This window comes from Chiloscyllium punctatum, chromosome 29 (genome assembly GCF_047496795.1).
Source record: "Chiloscyllium punctatum isolate Juve2018m chromosome 29, sChiPun1.3, whole genome shotgun sequence".
Lineage (NCBI taxonomy): Eukaryota > Metazoa > Chordata > Chondrichthyes > Orectolobiformes > Hemiscylliidae > Chiloscyllium > Chiloscyllium punctatum.
In genome coordinates this window covers 73,757,652-73,776,239 of record NC_092767.1, presented here as the reverse complement: position 1 = coordinate 73,776,239, position 18,588 = coordinate 73,757,652, and the positions used below count along the sequence as shown (strand labels likewise).

The window sequence follows — 18,588 nt, the reverse complement described above, 5'->3', positions numbered from 1 at the left end:
GTGTTTAATCATAGCTCTAATAAATACAATAGATCAGAACAGAATAGAATCTCTAGAGTGAGGAAGCAGGCCATTCAGCCCATTGAGTCCACATTGACCCTCAGTGGATCCCACACAGATCCAACCCTGCTACCCTATCCTTGTAACCCTGCATATTCCATGGCTAATCCATATAGCCCGGATATCCCTGGACACTATGGGTAATTTAGCATGGCCAATCCACCCGAACCTGTGGATCAGGTTTGATGAACTGGGTTTAGGGAGAAAGACAATGGCGCCATGGTAGTGCCACTGGGCTAATAATGCAGAGGCTCAGGCCAGTGCTCTAAGAGCACAGGTCCACCATGGCAAGTGGGAGAATTTAAAATTAAAGAATAAAACAAAATAATTATAGTGACTGTGAAACTACCTTTGACTGCTGTAAAATAGAAATATCTGGCTCACTTATGTCGTTTAGGGAAGGAAGTCTACTGTCCTCGTCCTATTTGACCTAAGCGAGATTTCAGACCCACAACGTGGTTGATTCAATGGCGAACTCATTGAAAGGCCAAAACCCTCTCACCAATACACCATAACTTACGTTAAGACAGCGTTTCCACTGTAAAGTTTTAAATTGATGGATGATAGGCTTTAGATTGGAGGCCCTGAGGGGAGTGTACGCTCCTTGGTTTCCCATCTGATCACTCACCTTGACTCAATGTGGTCAAACTCTGGTCTTGGTTCTCAGGTAACTAGGGGATGGACAACAATTGCTGACCTTGCACACTTTTCATAAATAAATTTGAAAAGAAAGCTACTCTTTTCATTCCCATAATGAGGAGCTGAAACCTGAACACAGGTTGAGGTGACTACTTGTAGTCAGGGGCAACCATTGAACAGATGCTCTTAACCTAGATGATAACAAAATGGCTTCTTGGCTGCAAACTGACAATTCTGCTAAAGCTACATAAAATGGCTTTTAAGTTACTAATTGCTAGTTCTGCTTTAACTGCATAAGTGACTAACCACAGTCTGCTTCAGTAGAGGTTAGCACACAATGTGCCCTTTAAAGCATAGAAATAATTCGACTAGATATGACATTACTAGCCATCCTTACTGACCTTCGGGTCAGGTGCAATGGCTTGGTTCATGAAATAAGGGTGGCCTTAGTGTTGGAAAATAATGTTGGTTCCCAGGAAATATCATTGGGCCAAGTAACTGCCAAATAAAGTAGTGTCGTGTATGGATTGGTAATCGTTTGAATGTACTATGTGATCATGACCCTTCTTTAAGAAAAGTATAAAAATGTCTTTGTTTTAAGTCATGTATGCAGCTCCTCTGAGGAATGCAGAAGTGCTCAACTTGTGTGTTCCTGGACGCTCTGGGCCCAGCGTATGAAGAAATCAAGAGTGAAGTCTTAAAGAACCAGACTGATTGTGTGTGCTTATTGACCGATCACGGAACCAAGAGTTTTCACAGCACTGCTCCTTCACCAGGTAAACTTCCCCACGTGGCACAGTGAGCTTGTGCCAGTTCTTTGAAGTTAGTTCAAATTGTGGCAGTCCTCCTTGTTCTTTCTCCACTACTGTACCATCATCTTCCCTTCAAGTAACCTATCCAATTCCCTTTCGTTAGCTGCTCGATTCTGCTTCTACTGCCATCTTAGGTAGCACGTTCCCGAACACAGGTGATGTAAGAGAAATCCCATCTCCCCTCTCTGGTTCTGTTGTCAATGATCTTAAATCTGTGTTCGCTGGTTACTAATCCTCCTGCCAATGCAAACATTTCTCCCCACCTTCCCTTTCAACACAGAGAAGGCAACGCAGTGGGGAGACCACAAGGCAGTGGGATTAGGTTTGAATTGTTCTAGCACAGAGCTGGGGGTGACAAGACTGGCCAAATAGCCTTCGCCTGCGATAGATTAATAATTAGTAATTTTTAAAAAACAAACAGACTCTATTTGAGCCAGTTTGACTCTAGAAACTGACTCTTCTGAGAAAGTATTACTTTTTTAAAAATTCATTAACAGAATAAGGGTGTTGCTAGCCAGTCCAGCATTTATGGCTCTTCCCTAATTACCCAGAGGACAGATTATTTTCTTTAAAAGAGTCAGCCACACTACTGTGGGTCTGGAGTCACGTGTAGGCCGGACCAGGTGAGGATGGCAGTTTCCTTCCCTTAAAAGGACATCAGTGAACCAAATGGGTTTTTTCCAACAATTGGCAACCGATTCATGGTCATTATTAGACTCTTAATTCCAGATTTTTATTTATTAAATTCGAATTTCACCTTCTGCTGTGGTGGGATTTGAACCCAGGTCCCCAGGACATTATCTGGTCTCTCGATTAATAGTTTAAGGCAGCCATCACCGTCCCCATATTTATAACACGTTATTGTCGTTTGGGAATTTAGATTCCAAAGTGGAATTAAAATGGAGTTATGGTTTTAGTTCTGTGAAGGTCTTTTTTTAAAAAAAATGTCAGACAATCATTTGTTGAACAGTGAGTTGGAAACACCCTTTCCAAGCAAACGTCTGAATTAGGTTAAATGACGAGCAAACCAGCTGGGGAGATCATGTTTTACAAAACTGAACTCTTCTGATCGACAGAGGTAGATGGCCAGGGATCTTAGGCAGTCTGAGTTCAGAAGGAAATACCCATTCTAGCAGAAGGGCAGTTTAATACTTTGTGGAAACTGCAGGCCATGAGAGCTCCAAATTAGTTTTAAAGCCGTCATTACAGTTCAGTGAGAAAAAAAAACAGTGATTTAGCCCCATGTCTTGTGTGTCACAGGGATAGGTGGAGAAAACTACATTGAGCTGATGGAAGGAAATGCTTGTGACCTCATCAGTCGAGTAAGAAATCTCCAAGTGGAGACAGAAGCGATCGGGGTTGCATACCTGTAAAGGATATTGCTGGGGGAAAAGGACTGACCCTTTCTTTTTGCTATTACTGAGAAGTTTCTGTTCAAATTTGTTCCAGCACTTCTTTTTCCCCACTTGCATTCTTTTGCGTAAAGTGCACTAGCAGTCTCATGTGAATATTATCAGTAACTGACAATACTAAACAAATTGCAAAATTAATACAAAAGACGAACTCTGTTGAGCCAGGATACACTCTAGAAACTGACTCTCCCAGTATTACCATCAGCTGGAATCATAACTATGGAAAACTATGTTCTTTTGAATACTTACCAATAATTTGGCGCTGAAAACACAGTGATACATTTGCCGTTATGTGTAACCTCATAGCCGTCTGGTTTCACCTCATGGCTCCTGATGATATAATCCAGTTTATTCTCTTCCAGGAATCGGCTAGTGACATCTGGACCAAACTGGCAGCTGACGCCACGCTTGCTGACTGACCTCCCGTTCTAGAAAAGAGGACGGAAATGGGGACTTTCACTCAGGGCAAAAACAAGAGCCATGAATCACGGAGCACGGAGAACCAGTTTGGTGTCTGGGTTTTATTGGTGCGGCCAATTGAGAAAACTGTGTCTGGTGCAGCATCTCGGGAGGCCTTGGCTTGAGCCATCACCCCAGCTCAAGAACATGGCATTCGGCCATGTAGAACATTCGGCCCCTTAAGTAAGGTCCATCATTTGATATGATCATGGCTGACCTTGGGCATCAACGTCACTCTCACATTTACTGTCCTTGATTTCCGAAGACCAATAATCTGTCTATCCCAGCTCCAAACATATTCAACAATGCAACATCCACAACATCTTGGTGGAGAACTTCAAGATTCACCACCACCTGTTTGAAGTAATTCTCCCCATTTCAATCCTGAATGATCAGCCCCTTATCCCGAGACGGTTTTAGATTTCCCACACAGCAGGGGAAAAAGAAAAAATTGCTGCCTATCCAATTGAACCTTTACGGATTCTTGAGTCCACTGCGATTGCCTCTTAGTCATCTGAGCTCCTGAGAACAGAGATCAAATCTAGCTAGCATCCGCCAATCAATGCATCTCGTTTAGCAACGTCAAATTGGGTGGATGTTGTGGGTGTCTCAATGGGTTAGAACATAAGAAATTAGAGAAGGAGTAGGCCATTCAACCCCAGGAACATTCTCTACCATTCAATGTGATCATGTCTGATACGACCATGGCCTCAATTCCAGCCCTTCACACTCCCCAAACACCAAAAAAACCCCCACCTTATTGAATATCTTCAAGGACTGAGCAAAAGTTTGAAATAGAGATCCCCTAACTTCACTATTATCTCTGGCTGGTAATAAATAACCAAACTTGGTGTTCCACTTTGTGCTCTGTCCATTAAATGAGGTGACTCCACTAACTGCCCTTTCCAAATGTCGAGATACACCGAACTCAAAGGCCATTTGCCATGATAACATCCCATCCATCTTCTTAATTTATGACCAAAGCTTTGACGGTCAGGGCACATCTGGGATCCCTAACCCCACACGTTCAGCAAAATATGGTCCAAGTTTTTAAAAGATAGGACACCACTCAGATCTGAAAGCAGTATGTTGGAGTCTGAACTCTTACCTGAGGCTGTGGATCTGACCAGAGCAAATCACACATTGGACCTGTTGCAAAACACAGGAAATGAGAACAATTAAAGACAGAGCTACACAGCATGGAAAGAGACCCTTCGGTCCAACCCGTCCATGCTGACCAGATATCCTCCTAACCTAATTCACTCCCATTTGCCAGCACTTGGCCCATATCCCTCTAAACCCTTCCTATTCATATACCCATCCAGATGCCTTCTAGATATTGCAATTGTACCAGCCTCCACCATTTTTTCTGGCAACTCATTCCATACACACACCACCCTCTGCATGAAAAGGTTGCACTTTAGGTCCCTTTTAAATTTTTCCCTTCTCACCCTAAATCCATGCCCTCTATTCTGGACTCACCCCACCCCTGGGAAAAGACGTTGTCTTGTTTAAAAATGTAGAGAAAAAGTAATAAGCCAGATAATGGAAACAGGAAGGAGAGGACAGCAGGGTGTAAAGAAGATAAATAGCAGGGGGAAAGACAGAAAACCAAGGGAAAGGAGGAATAAAACAAAACTCAGCTTGTTACATCCTTTCACGTGTAAAGATGTTGCTCAGTTTTATGGAATATAGAAGCCTAATTTGCAACTGAGACAAGTGTGTGTGACTGGTAAAGTATACCTGAGTGAGTGAAATGTGTCTGACATGATCAGGTGCGTTATTCAGTATACAATATTCAAGGGCTTAAATTTACCTCAAAACGGCAATGAGAATGTTTTATATTTTTATGTTAAATCTTCTTGAAAAACAAAACATAGTTATTAGAAACTGGTCAGCTTAATAAACAAAACTGAAATTACTTTTGTGCTGCACATCCAAACAAATTAAGGAGTTGTCAGGGATTCCCATTAGATTCTGATCCAGGTAGATCACCTGGTCATGGGCACACACTAATCAATGCGTAGGTTACAACTTCATACCTGAATCTGGCGGCTGTCGGTTCCGATCAATCTTCTTGATGTCTTCCAGGGTTATACCATCCTCGCTGAAGAGTCCTCCATGCATTATCTATTATACGGTGAATGGAATAATTTTGAACCAGAGGCAAGCTAACTGGAACAGACAGGATTCTGACAGGGCTTGACAGGGTAGAAGCCAAGAGATTGGTCGCACTGGTCTCAGAATCAAAAACATGGGACAAAGATAAGGGGCCAATCATTTCAGACTGAGAAGAGGAGAAACCATTTCACGTGAATCACTGTGAACTCTCTACCCCAGGAAGTCATACTTGCTTAATTGTTTAAGACTGGGATGGGCTGGTTTTCTGAGATCAGGGTACAATGTTCCCTCTAAGTGGTACGACTACTGCGAAACCCACACACGCAGACAGGCATGCCGGTGCATAGCTTCAGCTTCTGAAAGTTGCTGCTGTACGCGGATCTCAAAGATCCCCACAACAGCAAGAACATTCAGATGGAATGGTGTCTGGGTATCCTTGTGCGTGAATCTCAAAAGGCTATGGGCAGGTACAGGCAAACAATTAGGAAAGCTGCTGGAGCGGGTACAATGACAACGTCTGCTGGGTACATGAATAGTATAAGGTTAACAGGGATATGGGCCAAATGCTGGTAAATGGGACTCGGTCAGATTAGAGTATGTGGTCGGTGCGGACAAGTTGGACAAAAGGGCCTGTTTCTGTGCTGCATGACTGAGTCTAATGGATTGCAAAAGTAGGAGGTCATGTTTGTGCTACATTGGGCACTGGCAAGACCACATATGGCAGACTACACACTGTATCGAACGCCTTATTCAAGGAAAGGGATGTGATGGAAGCAGTTTCGAGCAGCCTTACTGGATTAAGGTGTATTGTCTAATGAGGAAAAGGTTGGTATAGGCTAGATTTGTCCCTCAGGGGCTGCTTCTGCTGATTATAGTTCTGTTTAAAACAGTAGAAAGTGAAGAAATGAATGAGTGGAGGTCAGTGAGGGGGGAGCGCATGGGTGACATCAGTCAGCATCCCACTGGTATGAAATCTGACTGGCCCATCGTGATAATACATCAGCCCAGCCAAGTGGTAGTTCTGCCCCTCAGAGACAGCAAGTCCAGCCCCAGACAACTGCTCAGTAGTCCCAGCACGGCCAGGACACAGTGGTGACCACTGTGGAACTACAGCAAATTCCCCCTGAAGATAAGATGTCTCCCGGATTTTGGGGATAGAGTTGGTGGGAGATTCCAACAAAGGGTGTGGAATAGTCATGTTACACAGGCCGGGCTGGGGAATGGGAGGGAGGTGATGGATGCTGGATAGTACACTCTCCAACCCATGGGTTTACCCCATCTGCTTGATCGATAACACACTCTGTCAAAGCTGCTGAGGTGCCCTATCACCTTTCTTCTGCCTTATCCTACCGGCTCAGAAATTGGTTAGGAGGCAGCATATTGGCTACTTTCCACCGCCCCCTCACCCCATTCCAACCTTCAAATATACTGGCAGGAGGAGCCATAATATCACCCCATTCCATCAGCACCCAACAGAATAGAAAGGTGCCCACTCACCAATACTTTACTGTTAATGCACTGAGCCAAAGGCAGCCACTGGAAGACCTCACTGAAGAGCTCAAACATCTGTGATGTGTATTTGGCTTTCACCTCACCCTCAAAGCCATACATTTGGTTCATGTTGTCTGTTTCATGGTTACCTGCAAGAGTGGAGAGAGAGAACAAACTCTACCCTTTGATCTAGGAATGTCATCGTTATTGTCATCAACTTCTGTCTCAAAACCCCTTTGGCCAGCTCTCAAAATTTATCTGCAGCCTGTCAATGACCCCACGCAGTGCAGAGTCCACTGGGGCACAACCAAGGGCAACACCCATCCAACTGGACCAGATATGTCCAGGTCACACAGGGTCAAGGGAGAATGAAAGAAAGTCAGGCAGCTTTCACTCTGGCCCACAATCTTACCTCGGTCACCACTGCAGACCCCCTAATCCTTGACTGATCTGGTGCAGAGACACAGTTGGGCTCAGCTGCCAAGCTAGCTCAAGGCCAAACTGCATAAAATTTAGATTTGCAGAGACTTCTGTAGCTGCCTTCACAGCCAGCAGATACTGCAAACAGCTGTACAGCCAGTACAGTGTGGTCAGCATTGATGAGGAAACCAATATGTGTGCACACCAAGCCCCCACAAACATGCCTAAATAAACCTGAAATGAAAACAGGAAGAGTTGGAGCAGCAGAGATCAGATCTGTCAGCATCTGTGGAGAGAAAAAGTTCTGAAGAAAAGTCATCCTAGACTCTAAACATTAACTCTGTTTCTCTGCCCACAGGTGCTGCCAGACCTGCTGAGTTTCTTCTGTCCTGCTTTTATTTCAGATTTCCAGCATCCGCAGGATTACATTTTCACCAGATAAAATCAACATCACAAAACAGGTTATGATAACAATCGGCCAAGACATCAGGGAGAACTCTTTACAAAACAGTGGCAATGAGATCTTTGGGGTTCACCCGAGATGGCAGATGGGTTCATGTCACATCCAAAAGATGACCCCACTGACAGTTCAATACTCCCTCAGCACTGCATTGAGGTGTCAACCTTGATTTTAGTGCTCCAGTCTCCAAGTGGGGATTTGACCTAACATTCATGTGCCTCAGAGATGAAAGAACGACCAGTCAAAGCTGACAATAAAAGGCATTGTATGGCTGCATGGGCAAGATACCAATAGGTCAACTAATTGTGTGCTGTCTACTCCTCCTTTTGCAACGCACACCCCCCCCCCCCCGCCATTTTTGCTCACTTTTGTGCTATTTGCATTTTTCTCCCCAGTTATGTGTGTCAGTTCGTCTAATGGGATTAGATTTCATCATGTTAGTCTTAGTGCCAACTGTGAGTCAGTAACTCATTGCCAAAACACAACTGAACACCACCTCAATGTACATCAGCTCATGTGGGAGCACTTGTACACAGGTTTAGGATTCCAGTACAGCCCCTCCCCTCCCAACTTTCACAGACTTGAGCACATCATCTAGGCTGACCTGCCTGTGCAAGTATTAAGGAGTGCAGCACAGTTGCACAATGGACAAACTGAGGTGACTTCTGTCCTCAAATGAACATAAAATCTCCAATGGCACCCACTTGGAAGAGCAGGGGAGTTTTCCCGTGTCCCAGGCCAATGGTTACCATGGATCAGTGTTGCAATGGATTGGTCAAACTACCAGCCTCCTGTCAGTGTTTAATCAGTGCTTCTCAGCTCATCTAATTTCATAACAACATACTATTTTGTCTGCTCTCATTCCCTTCTCTCTGCCCTAACTTGAAATACTCCTGTTCAGTATTTAGCTTCTGTTTCAAACGCCCAGTGCATGGGGCAGTAAACACCATGAAATATAAACAGGTACCAGCTGCCAACATTTAAGCTCTGTTCCCTCAACAAACTTATCCGCCAAGTCCCCTCTTAATTCTAGTTACCTTCCTTGGGGACTAGAATTTTCCTTCGCTCCATTTAATTTCTCCGATTTGCCACTACTTTCAGTTAACTCCCGTGCTTGCCAATTTTCTGGCTGCTCCTCTCTGTTTTTGAAGTGGGAAGGGATTCTTTTCTAGCAGAACGTGAGGACGGCAGATGCTGGAGATCAGAGTCGAGAGTGTGGTGCTGGAAAAGCACAGCAGGTCAGGCAGCATCCGAGGATTTGTGGGTCCACAAGCCTCATTCCTGATGAAGAGCTTATACTCCAAATGTCGACTCTCCTGCTCCTTGGATACTGGCTGTGCTTACCGGCCCTGCTTTTCCAGCACCACATTCACGACAGGGATTCTTTTTTGCCTCTTATGCACCAGGACTGCTGCCCGTCCCAACAGCTGGTCGGAATCTTCCTCACTTATAGAATCAAGAAGCAGTCAGGAGGCAGCCAGTTGTCCATTGTCTGTGCAGGCCTTCTCCAAGGGAGTAACTAAATCTAACCATCTCTGCAAATTTCTTCCCTTCAGATAATTACCAAATTTTCTTGATGTATCCCTGGTTATATGGGATATCTTTTAGAGGAAGGTTCCAGGGCTCAGGGAGCTGGAGTGAAAGGGAAACTGTCCCCTGAACAAGGGAAAAAAAAACATTTAAGATCAAAGGGTCAAAGAAAAACTGATGAACTTGATAGCCCACTGAGTGTGGGCGCTTGGTGTGCACAAATTGGTTGGGTTTCCTATAGCACAACAGCGACTACATTTCAGAAGTATTCCACATGTGCTTTAACGGGCTTTGGGGTATCCTGAAGCTATAAGAGATTGCACAGCAATGCATGTTTTGGGGCAGGGCAGATTATGCAGTCGACTTTTAACCCAGAGGGCCAGGCTATTCCTCTTACAGACATGGGTCAAACCCCACCATGCCAGTTGGTAAAATTAAGAACTAAGATCTGGAATACAAACATCATGGTGACCACGACAACCAACAGTGATGGGAGTTTAAAAACAAAACACCTGGTTCAATAATGCCCTTTAGGAACAAAAATCTACTATTCTTACCTGGGCTGGCCTACATGTGATTCCAGACTCCTAGCAATGCGGTTGACTCGCAAGTACCCTCTGCCGTGGCCAATCAGTTCACGGGCAATTAGGGATGGGCAATAAATGTACATCCCGTGAAAGAGTAAAGCAAACAGTTCTTACAAAAGTATCACAGGGAATATAAATCTTACCTCTGAGAACGTGGAAGTGATTTGGCAAAAGCAGCTTAAACCCAAACAGGACTAATATAACCTCCACAGAGAATGACCCTCGGTCTACAAAATCTCCATTAAATAACTGAACAGCACGCAGATTAAGGAGGAAGAACTGAATTAGCAACAGAGAACATCAAATAACACAAAGGCAGGGAGCAGCAACAAATATTGTGCGAGGTTCTGTGAATGCACATTCGCGCCTCCAGCCCCCCCAAGCTGTTTTATATTCGTGATATTTCTAGTAGAAATCCTGTAATATACGCTACCCATGGGAAAGACGATCCAGAATCCCATCACAGCAATTGCTGGGTATTTGCTGCTTTGTTGGGTAGGTTTTACAAAAGGTAGAGAGGCCCAAGGTCTGAACTGAGATTTAGCTGTCACTCTGTTGTCCTCTTCTGCTAATGAGAAGATTTGGAATTTGGACAAACAATATATTGTTCCACCAGTGCCACTAAACTCCATTCTCTGAAAAAAAATGGTTCTGTAAGGCTTAAAGACAGAAACAGCACAATACGTCCCGAGGAAGTGAAACTGAATCCAGTGTTAGATATCCAGGTCTCTTTAAGGGACAACAAAAAAAATTAATTAACTCGCTCAGACTTTTATTACACACCCCTGGAGCAGGCTAGATGTGAACCCAGGCTTACTGGATCAGAGGCAGGGTCACTATCATTGTTTCATAAAGGCCCACTGAAGGATCAATAAAACACCTATTTTCTAACCAGCGCGTTCAGAGATGTTACTACACACGCCTGCAACAGGTGGGACTTGAACTTGGCCTCCTAGTCCGGGGTAGGGACATTGCCACTGCACCACAAGAATGCCCGTAAGGGTCAATGACCAAACTATTTTTCTCATCAACCTGTTCAGAGATGTATTGCACACCTCTGGGGCTGGTGGGACTTGAACATGGGCCTCCCGGTCCACTGGCAGGGACACTACCACTATGCTAGTAGAGGGCCCCCTGTCTCTCTCTCTAAATTTTAAAAAAGGTTATCTCTTTGTCTAATCAAGCTGCTCGGTTATCTCACCACACACCTCTGTAACAGGTGGGATATGAACTCTGCCTTCTGTGCCACAAGAGAACCACTACAGGGGGCAACAAAAAACAGCTCCAGAGCTGACTCAGCACAGGTGAGGTTGGTTGGATTTCTCACAGGGCAGTGTTCCTACCTCTGAGCCACTAGTATCCCGGTTCAAGTCTAACCTGCTCCAAAGCTATGTCGTACATGTCTGAGCAGGATACTGAAGAACATGTACAAGTGAACCACAACAATGTTGGCCAGGGAAACAGTTCAGAAAGGAAAAATGGAAACCGGTGTTTGTGCGAAACTACAGGCTTACAATAAAATCCTCGTAAATCCCTGAAACTCTGTGGTGCCTAATTCAACTTGTGGACATCGGCTTGTTAAAACCTGGAATTGGACCAGCCAGATAAACAATGGGCTAAAACAGCATGTCAGAGGCTGAGAATCCTACACTCAAGTAACTCCCCTTCTGAATTCCAAAAGGCTGCCTCTCATGTCCTGGTCTCAATCAAGACTGTGATGGAGTACTTCCACTTGCTCAGGAGAGTACAGCCCTGACAACATCTAAGTAGCACAGCCACCAACCAGGAGCCCACTTGACTGGCATCCCATTCAACACTTTAAATGTTCACACTCTCCACAGTGATAGCAATGTGTACCATTTACAAGATGCACCACAGTGACTCACCAAAGCATCTTGGGACAGCACCCACCAGAACATAGGGAGCAGATGAGTAGGAACACCACTACCGCCTGCTCAGAACCAGGCACCATTCTGACCTAGAATGATATCACCATCGGTTCAGTTACATTGGACAGAGTCATAAACCCTCCTCCAGAACAGCACCATGGATGCCTCCAGATCCCAAGGACTGCAGTGATTCAGGAAGGTAGCTCAGCTTCAAGTGAGAGTTAGGTACGAGGAAGGACTGTTAGCCTTGTCAGAGAGACCCACATTCCATGAAAGACTGCATTCAAAGAAATCTTAGTCAAGTTGCTTTGGCCTTAAAACCCAAACATGTGTGGAGAGAGAGGGAAAGGAGGTGGAGGGTGGGCACGGTGTGTGTGTGTGTGTGTGTGTGTGTGTGCGCGTGCGCGTGAGAGAGAGAGAGAATGAATGTGTGTGGGAAGATGAGAGATAAAGTAGAATTGTACTCAACCACTACATAGTGTGGTTGAGTACAACTGTCTTGCACGGTAGATGCTAAAGGAATGGCTTGGCTTGGCTTGGCATGGTGGTTCAGTGGTTAGCACTGATGCCTCAAGGCGCCAGGGACCCAGGTTCAATTCCCCCCCCCTCAGGCGATTTTCTGTGTGGAGTTTGTACATTCTCCCAGTGTCTGTGTGGGTGATCTCCATGTGCTCCGGTCTCTTTCCACAGTCTGAAGTGGATTCGCCATGCTAAATTGTCCAGGATTGTCCAGGCTAGGTACATCGGCCATGGGAAACGTAGGGTTACATGGATAGGATTGGACTGGGTCTGGGTAGGATGATCTTCAAAGGTTTGGTGTGGACACGATGGGCCGAATGGTTAATGCTCCATTGGGCCAAGTACCAGAATGGTGACACTTACAGAATGGGATGACAGCAAAGGGTCAAAACCAGTGGAGAAGACTCATGAGGAGAAACAAACAGACAAGAAAGGAAACAGACACAGGCTTGGACACCATTTTCTCGTCAGCAATATGGCAGTCATGCTCAAAGACACAACACTCTGTGCGCATCACTGTGCAGTACTGCTATTCATCTGCACTCCGTGGTTGGGAACATTCGTTTCTATGGCATTTCATATTAATTTCAAGCCCCATTTCAGAATGCAAACGCAAATCTTACTCTGAGCCGTGCTGAGGGATTGCCGGATTGTTGGAGAGGGTGCCTGTTAGCTGGAACTCTAACCTGAAGCCCTATCTGCACCCTCAGGTGGATATAGCTGCACTACACTGTCAGGAGGCAAGATCAGAGTCCAGTCTGCCTGGGTGGTGGAGGCAGTAAAACGCAAACATTTTACAAGCACTCGAAGCCCCATGACCAACGAGGTTAGTATGGACCATGAGTCACAACGTGGGATTGGGCTTGGTCGCTCTTTGCTGGCCAGCACGGACACAGTAAGTTGAATGGCCTTCATCCGTGCTGCAAACTTCTTTCATTTCATGCCTGTTCTGTGAGCCCTGCAGCATTTTTGACCAAGAGGATAGGGAGGACTCAATGCCCTGGGCAATATTTACAGCTAAACCAACATCACCACCACAGGTTCACTGTTCAATTCTCCTGTGGATGGAGTTCCATATTAGCTACACAACCACTATTCACTGCACTTCAAAAGGAGTGAAATGGCGGCAAGGTGCTTTCAGATATTCTGAGCATTGTTTTACACGCACAGCTTGTTTATTTTCTATCCCTCACAGAATTGCACTTGTACCTCACTCACTTTTGCAAGACTCCCTTAATGTGAAAAGGATACATAAGGATTAGACTCTGAAGGTAATCCATTGAGTTCAAATATATTCAACAGGTCATAGTACTGTCCATGAATGTCTCCGCAAATGGTAATGGACTCTTTCTGAAAGAGAAACCAGTCAGCTTAGTATAAATGTGTAACTGAGGCACTGATAGAATAGACAGACAATCAAACCTTTTCCTATCAGAAAACAATGGAGGAGTCTCTAAGGCCATGGGCAGTTTATATAGTAATGATCCCATTCAAGTAACATCTGACAAAAAGACTCATTGGCCAGAAACATCACTCTGTTTCGCTCTCCACGGATGATAAGTGACCAGCTGAGTATCTCCACCATTTGTTCCTTTTAGATCAGGATGCTTCTTGATAGATGTTGACCAGGATAGCAGTAATAGGAGGCCTCAACTGTCCTCAGCATGTGCTGCCCAAACTAAATTAGTTACAGTGACCTCAACTATAAAATGTGAGACAGGCAACCAGGGTTGTGTTTCGCCAGGATGTTGATTACTTCATCGATGTCCTGAAACTCTCAGGCACATGGAATTGTGGGTGAGACGCAAGAGGGTTGGAATTGTCCTGGAGTAGCTGGGGTGGCAGTTTCATCCAGGAAGAAAAAAAAAATCAAGGGGGTTAAACTTTAAAAAACAGAATTACAAAAATGCAGCAGGAAAGGGTTAGACACCGTTGGTTCAAAGAGAGCTCTTCTACCAACTACCCCCTACCTACCCACCCCCCCCCCCCCCACATCAGCGTAACCTTCGACTGTCACAGCAGCGTTTGTAGTGGCAGACCACCTTTGGTGGACAATGAGGCAAAGTACTTGCACAGAAAATTGGGATATTGCCAAAACCCTCACACAGCGCTGCACAATAGCAGATACCTACTCCACTTTGCTTTAATACAGAGGCACATCTTGAGCTTTTGCTCCTCTCTGTGGGTTCTATATTTATAGAATCCACTAACACAGAAGGGGACATTCAGCCCATTGGGTCAATCCTTTGGAAGAGTCATGCAATTCATCCCTTTCCTCCTCACTAAAGGAACAAGAGTGGATCATTCAGCCCTTCAAGCCTGCTCTGCCATTCTGGATCATGGCTGATCATTTGCTGCGACACTATATTGTTGTGCTAGTCCCATACCCCTTGATGTATTTAGTAAGTAAAAATCCATCAATCTCTATTTGGACTCTCAGAGTTCAGTGGGAGAGAATTCCAAACATTCACTACCCTCTGCACCAAGACACTCCTCCTCATAGGATCCCTACAGTGTGGAAGGAGGCCAATTGGCTCATCGAGTCCACACTGACCCTCCGAAGAGCATCCCACCCAGACCCACCCCTCCTAATCTATCCCTGTAACCCCATATTTCCCACCGCCAATCCATCTAACCCGCACATTCTTGCAGTCCAAAATGACTTAACTCTAATCTGCAACTCTCATGTGCCCCTGGTTCTAAACCTCACATCCAGGGAGACAGCTTTTCCGCACCTACTATGTTGATCTCTCTCAATTTTTTTTTAAGTTTCTGTGAGTTTCAGTTTTTCCTTTTTCTCAACTCCAGAGAATACAGGCCCAGTCACCTCAAAGTTTCCTCACAGGATAGTCTGCACCATCCCAGGTGCCAACTTGGTGAACCTCCGCAGCACTCTACCCCTACCTATGAGAAAAGGACCAGATATGTACATAAAACTTCAGGAGCAATCTTCCCAGTGTTCTATACAATTGAAGCAAAGTTTGTTTTGTTCCTAAAATCAAATCTTTTCGTGATAAAGGGTAACACACGGTTTGACTTCTGAATTATTTGAAATTAGTGACACAAAACCATCACTAGTTCCAACCCATTTGTGTCCACAGAAGGACTACAAGTCAATTAAAGTCCTTACCTCACTGAGAGTGATTTCAACTAAACTCGGGAGTTTTGATAAGACTTCTTTCACTTGGACCAGAATCTGTAAAAGATGACAAGATAAATCAGTAACATGAGGGAAACAGAACCAATGCTCCTGTCGGAAAGAGGCTATGTGTGTGTGTGTGCAGTTTCTGTGATGTATTCTGCATGTGCATTATTTCACAAAATTCTTCCTGAAGGCACAGAAAATTGACCACACAACTAAATTCAAAAGATAACATCGGAATGGACTATATACAGGAGATAGAGTCACTGAGTCATACACGATGGAAACAGACCTTCTGGTCTGACTCACCATGCCAACCAGGTTTCTAGTCCCACTTGCCTGCGTTTGGCCTATATCCCTCCAAACCTTTCCTATCCATATACCTGTCTCAATGTCTTTTAAATGTTGTAATTGTATTCACCTCTACCACTTCCTCTGGCAGTTCGTTCCACAAACTCATCACCCTCTGAAAAAGTTGCCCTTCAGGTCCCTTTTAAATTTTCCCCTTTCACCTTAAACCTATGCCCTCGAGTTTTGGAGTACCCTACCTGAGGTAAAGACCTTGGCTATTCATTTTGTCTATTTGTCTCATGATTTTATAAACTTCTATAAGATCACCCCTCAGCCTCCGGTGTTGGCAGAAGGTGGGGGGGTATGTCCCAGTCCATTCAGTTTGTCCTTGTAACTCAAACCCCCCCCAGTCTTAACAACACCTTTGTAACCTTTCATGCACACTTTCCAGTTTTGTAACATCCTTCCAATTGCAGAGCAACCACAATTATATGCAGTACTCCAAAAGTGGCCTTACTCATTTCTTGTACAACAGCCAAGAGGTGGAGGTGCCGGTGTTGGACTGGGGTGGACAAAGTTAAAAATCACACAGCACCAGATTATAGTCCAACAGGAAGAGTTGAGGTAGACAGTTTAGATTAATTCAAAATGAAGATAGGTAAGCACATGGGGGAGAAAAAAACAAATGGATGGATATGGAGATAAGATTGGAACAAAGTTTGAGAACAGACTGAATGGAACATAATAAACCTGTTGAACTATAACCTGATGTTATGTGAGTTTTAACTTTGCACAATAGCAACTCAAGAGTGTCAAATGCCTTCTTCACCACACTGTACGCTGACTTGCCAAAATGCAACACCTCCATCTGCTACTCCTCAATCCATTGGCCCAGCTGATGAAAATTTCACTGTCCACTACACCCAATTTTGGTGTCATCTGCAAACTCACTAACCGTGCTTCCTAAAGTCTCATCCAAATCATTTATATAAAAATATCAAACAAGAATGGACCTGGCACTGATCCTTGTGGCACTACACTGGTGCCGGTCCTCCTATCCAAACAACAACACTCTACCACCACCCAGCCAATCTTGTATTGAACTGACTGGCTCTCCCTGGATCCAATGTCATCTAACATTACTAACCTAGTCGAAGGCTTTGCTAAAGTCCATGTAGACAAGGTCTACAGCTCTGCCATCAATTATCTTCCTGGTCACCTCTTCAAAACATTCAGTCAAGCTTATCAGGCATGTTTTCCCACGTTCAAAGCCATGATGACTCTCTAAGCAGTCCTTGCCTTTCCAAATGCATATAAATCCTGTCTCTCAGAATACTTGGAGGGGATTAAAAATACTTGGAGGGGATTAAAACATTAGTCTCAAAATGTTAATGCTATTCCTGTTTCTGTACATGCTGCCAGATCTGATGAGTTTCTCCAGCATTTGTCTTAACTTCCCTCAGTATAAAAGACAGAACGGAGAGAGAGGGAGAACAAAGAGAGAGAGAGGGAGAACAAAGAGAGAGAGAGGGAGAACAAAGAGAGAGAGAGAGGGAGAGAAAAAGGGAGGAAGAGAGAGAGGGAGAGAAAAAGGGAGGGAGAGAGAGAGAGATAGAGAGGGAGAACAAAGAGAGAGAGAGAGAGAGAGGGAGAACAAAGAGAGAGAGAGAGAGAGAGGGAGAACAAAGAGAGAGAGAGAGAGAGAGGGAGAACAAAGAGAGAGAGAGAGAGGGAGAACAAAGAGAGAGAGAGAGAGAACAAAGAGAGAGAGAGAGAGAGAGGGAGAACAAAGAGAGAGAGAGAGAGAGAGAGAGAGGGAGAACAAAGAGAGAGAGAGAGAGAGAGAGGGAGAACAAAGAGAGAGAGAGGGAGAACAAAGAGAGAAAGAGAGGGAGAACAAAGAGAGAGAGAGAGGGAGAACAAAGAGAGAGAGAGAGGGAGAACAAAGAGAGAGAGGGAGGGAGAACAAAGAGAGAGAGGGAGGGAGAACAAAGAGAGAGAGAGAGAGGGAGAACAAAGAGAGAGAGAGAGAGAGAGAGAGAGAGAGAGAACGAACAAAGAAGAGAGGGAGAACAAGAAAGAGAGAGTGACAGAAAGGAAAGCACAAGAAAGAACAGAAAGCGAGAGAAAAAAGCACAAGAGAAAAAAAGAGGAGAGAAGAGCAAGCGAGAGAAAAGAGAGAGAGAGAAAGAGCGCACCCAAGTGAACTAGGGTTGAAGTATATCGTCATAGTGACTTCAGCACAGAAGGATGTGCCTCTTTGTCTGCAGGCTTTGAACTGCTCATAAGCCACAGCCTCTCTTGCAGGCCAGTTTAACTTGTTAGACTGCCAATGTACTTGGCAAGTTTTACCAGGTGTCTAAATGAAACTTTCCCAGCAACGTGTTGATCTTCTAAATATAGTTGTTCCAAAAAGAAGCATTAAAGGTTCAAAGCCAGCAAAAACCTCCCATCAAAAAGAAAGTTTTTGCACGGAAAGACAGGTAAGGAGCAGGATTATGATTCAATATATTAAACCTTTAAATAGGTGAGAAGGAAGTGGAAATAAGGAAGAGAAATGAAACATGAAAGGGAGAGAAAAGCAAACACTGAGACAATATTAATAAGTATATTCCCACAAGTTTTATTGCTGTATATGACAGCTAATGTTTCAAGGTCATAATGTGGGAGCTGCAAATCAATCAATAAAACAGATCGGACTATGACAACTTGTATTTCACACAGTGCCTTGAAGTTAGTAAAAGTTTATTTGGTGC

The 18,588-nt window shown here is 44.5% G+C and overlaps 1 protein-coding gene across 2 annotated transcripts in view; it reads right to left on the bottom strand.

Moving 5' to 3' along the window:
* ppp5c (protein phosphatase 5, catalytic subunit) overlaps nucleotides 1-18,588 on the bottom strand; it is a 44,192-nt gene that overhangs the window by 4,203 nt on the left and 21,401 nt on the right. The window contains exons 5-12 of one of the 2 annotated variants that reach the window (XM_072549423.1): nucleotides 15,530-15,595; nucleotides 13,651-13,749; nucleotides 10,135-10,240; nucleotides 7,001-7,143; nucleotides 5,425-5,512; nucleotides 4,491-4,531; nucleotides 3,173-3,351; nucleotides 395-683 (exon numbers count right to left, since the gene is read on the bottom strand). In XM_072549423.1, coding sequence (XP_072405524.1) covers nucleotides 503-683; nucleotides 3,173-3,351; nucleotides 4,491-4,531; nucleotides 5,425-5,512; nucleotides 7,001-7,143; nucleotides 10,135-10,240; nucleotides 13,651-13,749; nucleotides 15,530-15,595 — 903 coding nt within the window. In that variant the 3' untranslated portion in view covers nucleotides 395-502. Of the gene's footprint in view, nucleotides 1-394; nucleotides 684-3,172; nucleotides 3,352-4,490; nucleotides 4,532-5,424; nucleotides 5,513-7,000; nucleotides 7,144-10,134; nucleotides 10,241-13,650; nucleotides 13,750-15,529; nucleotides 15,596-18,588 lie in introns of those variants that run through there. The other variant, XM_072549424.1, reaches the window with a different exon arrangement.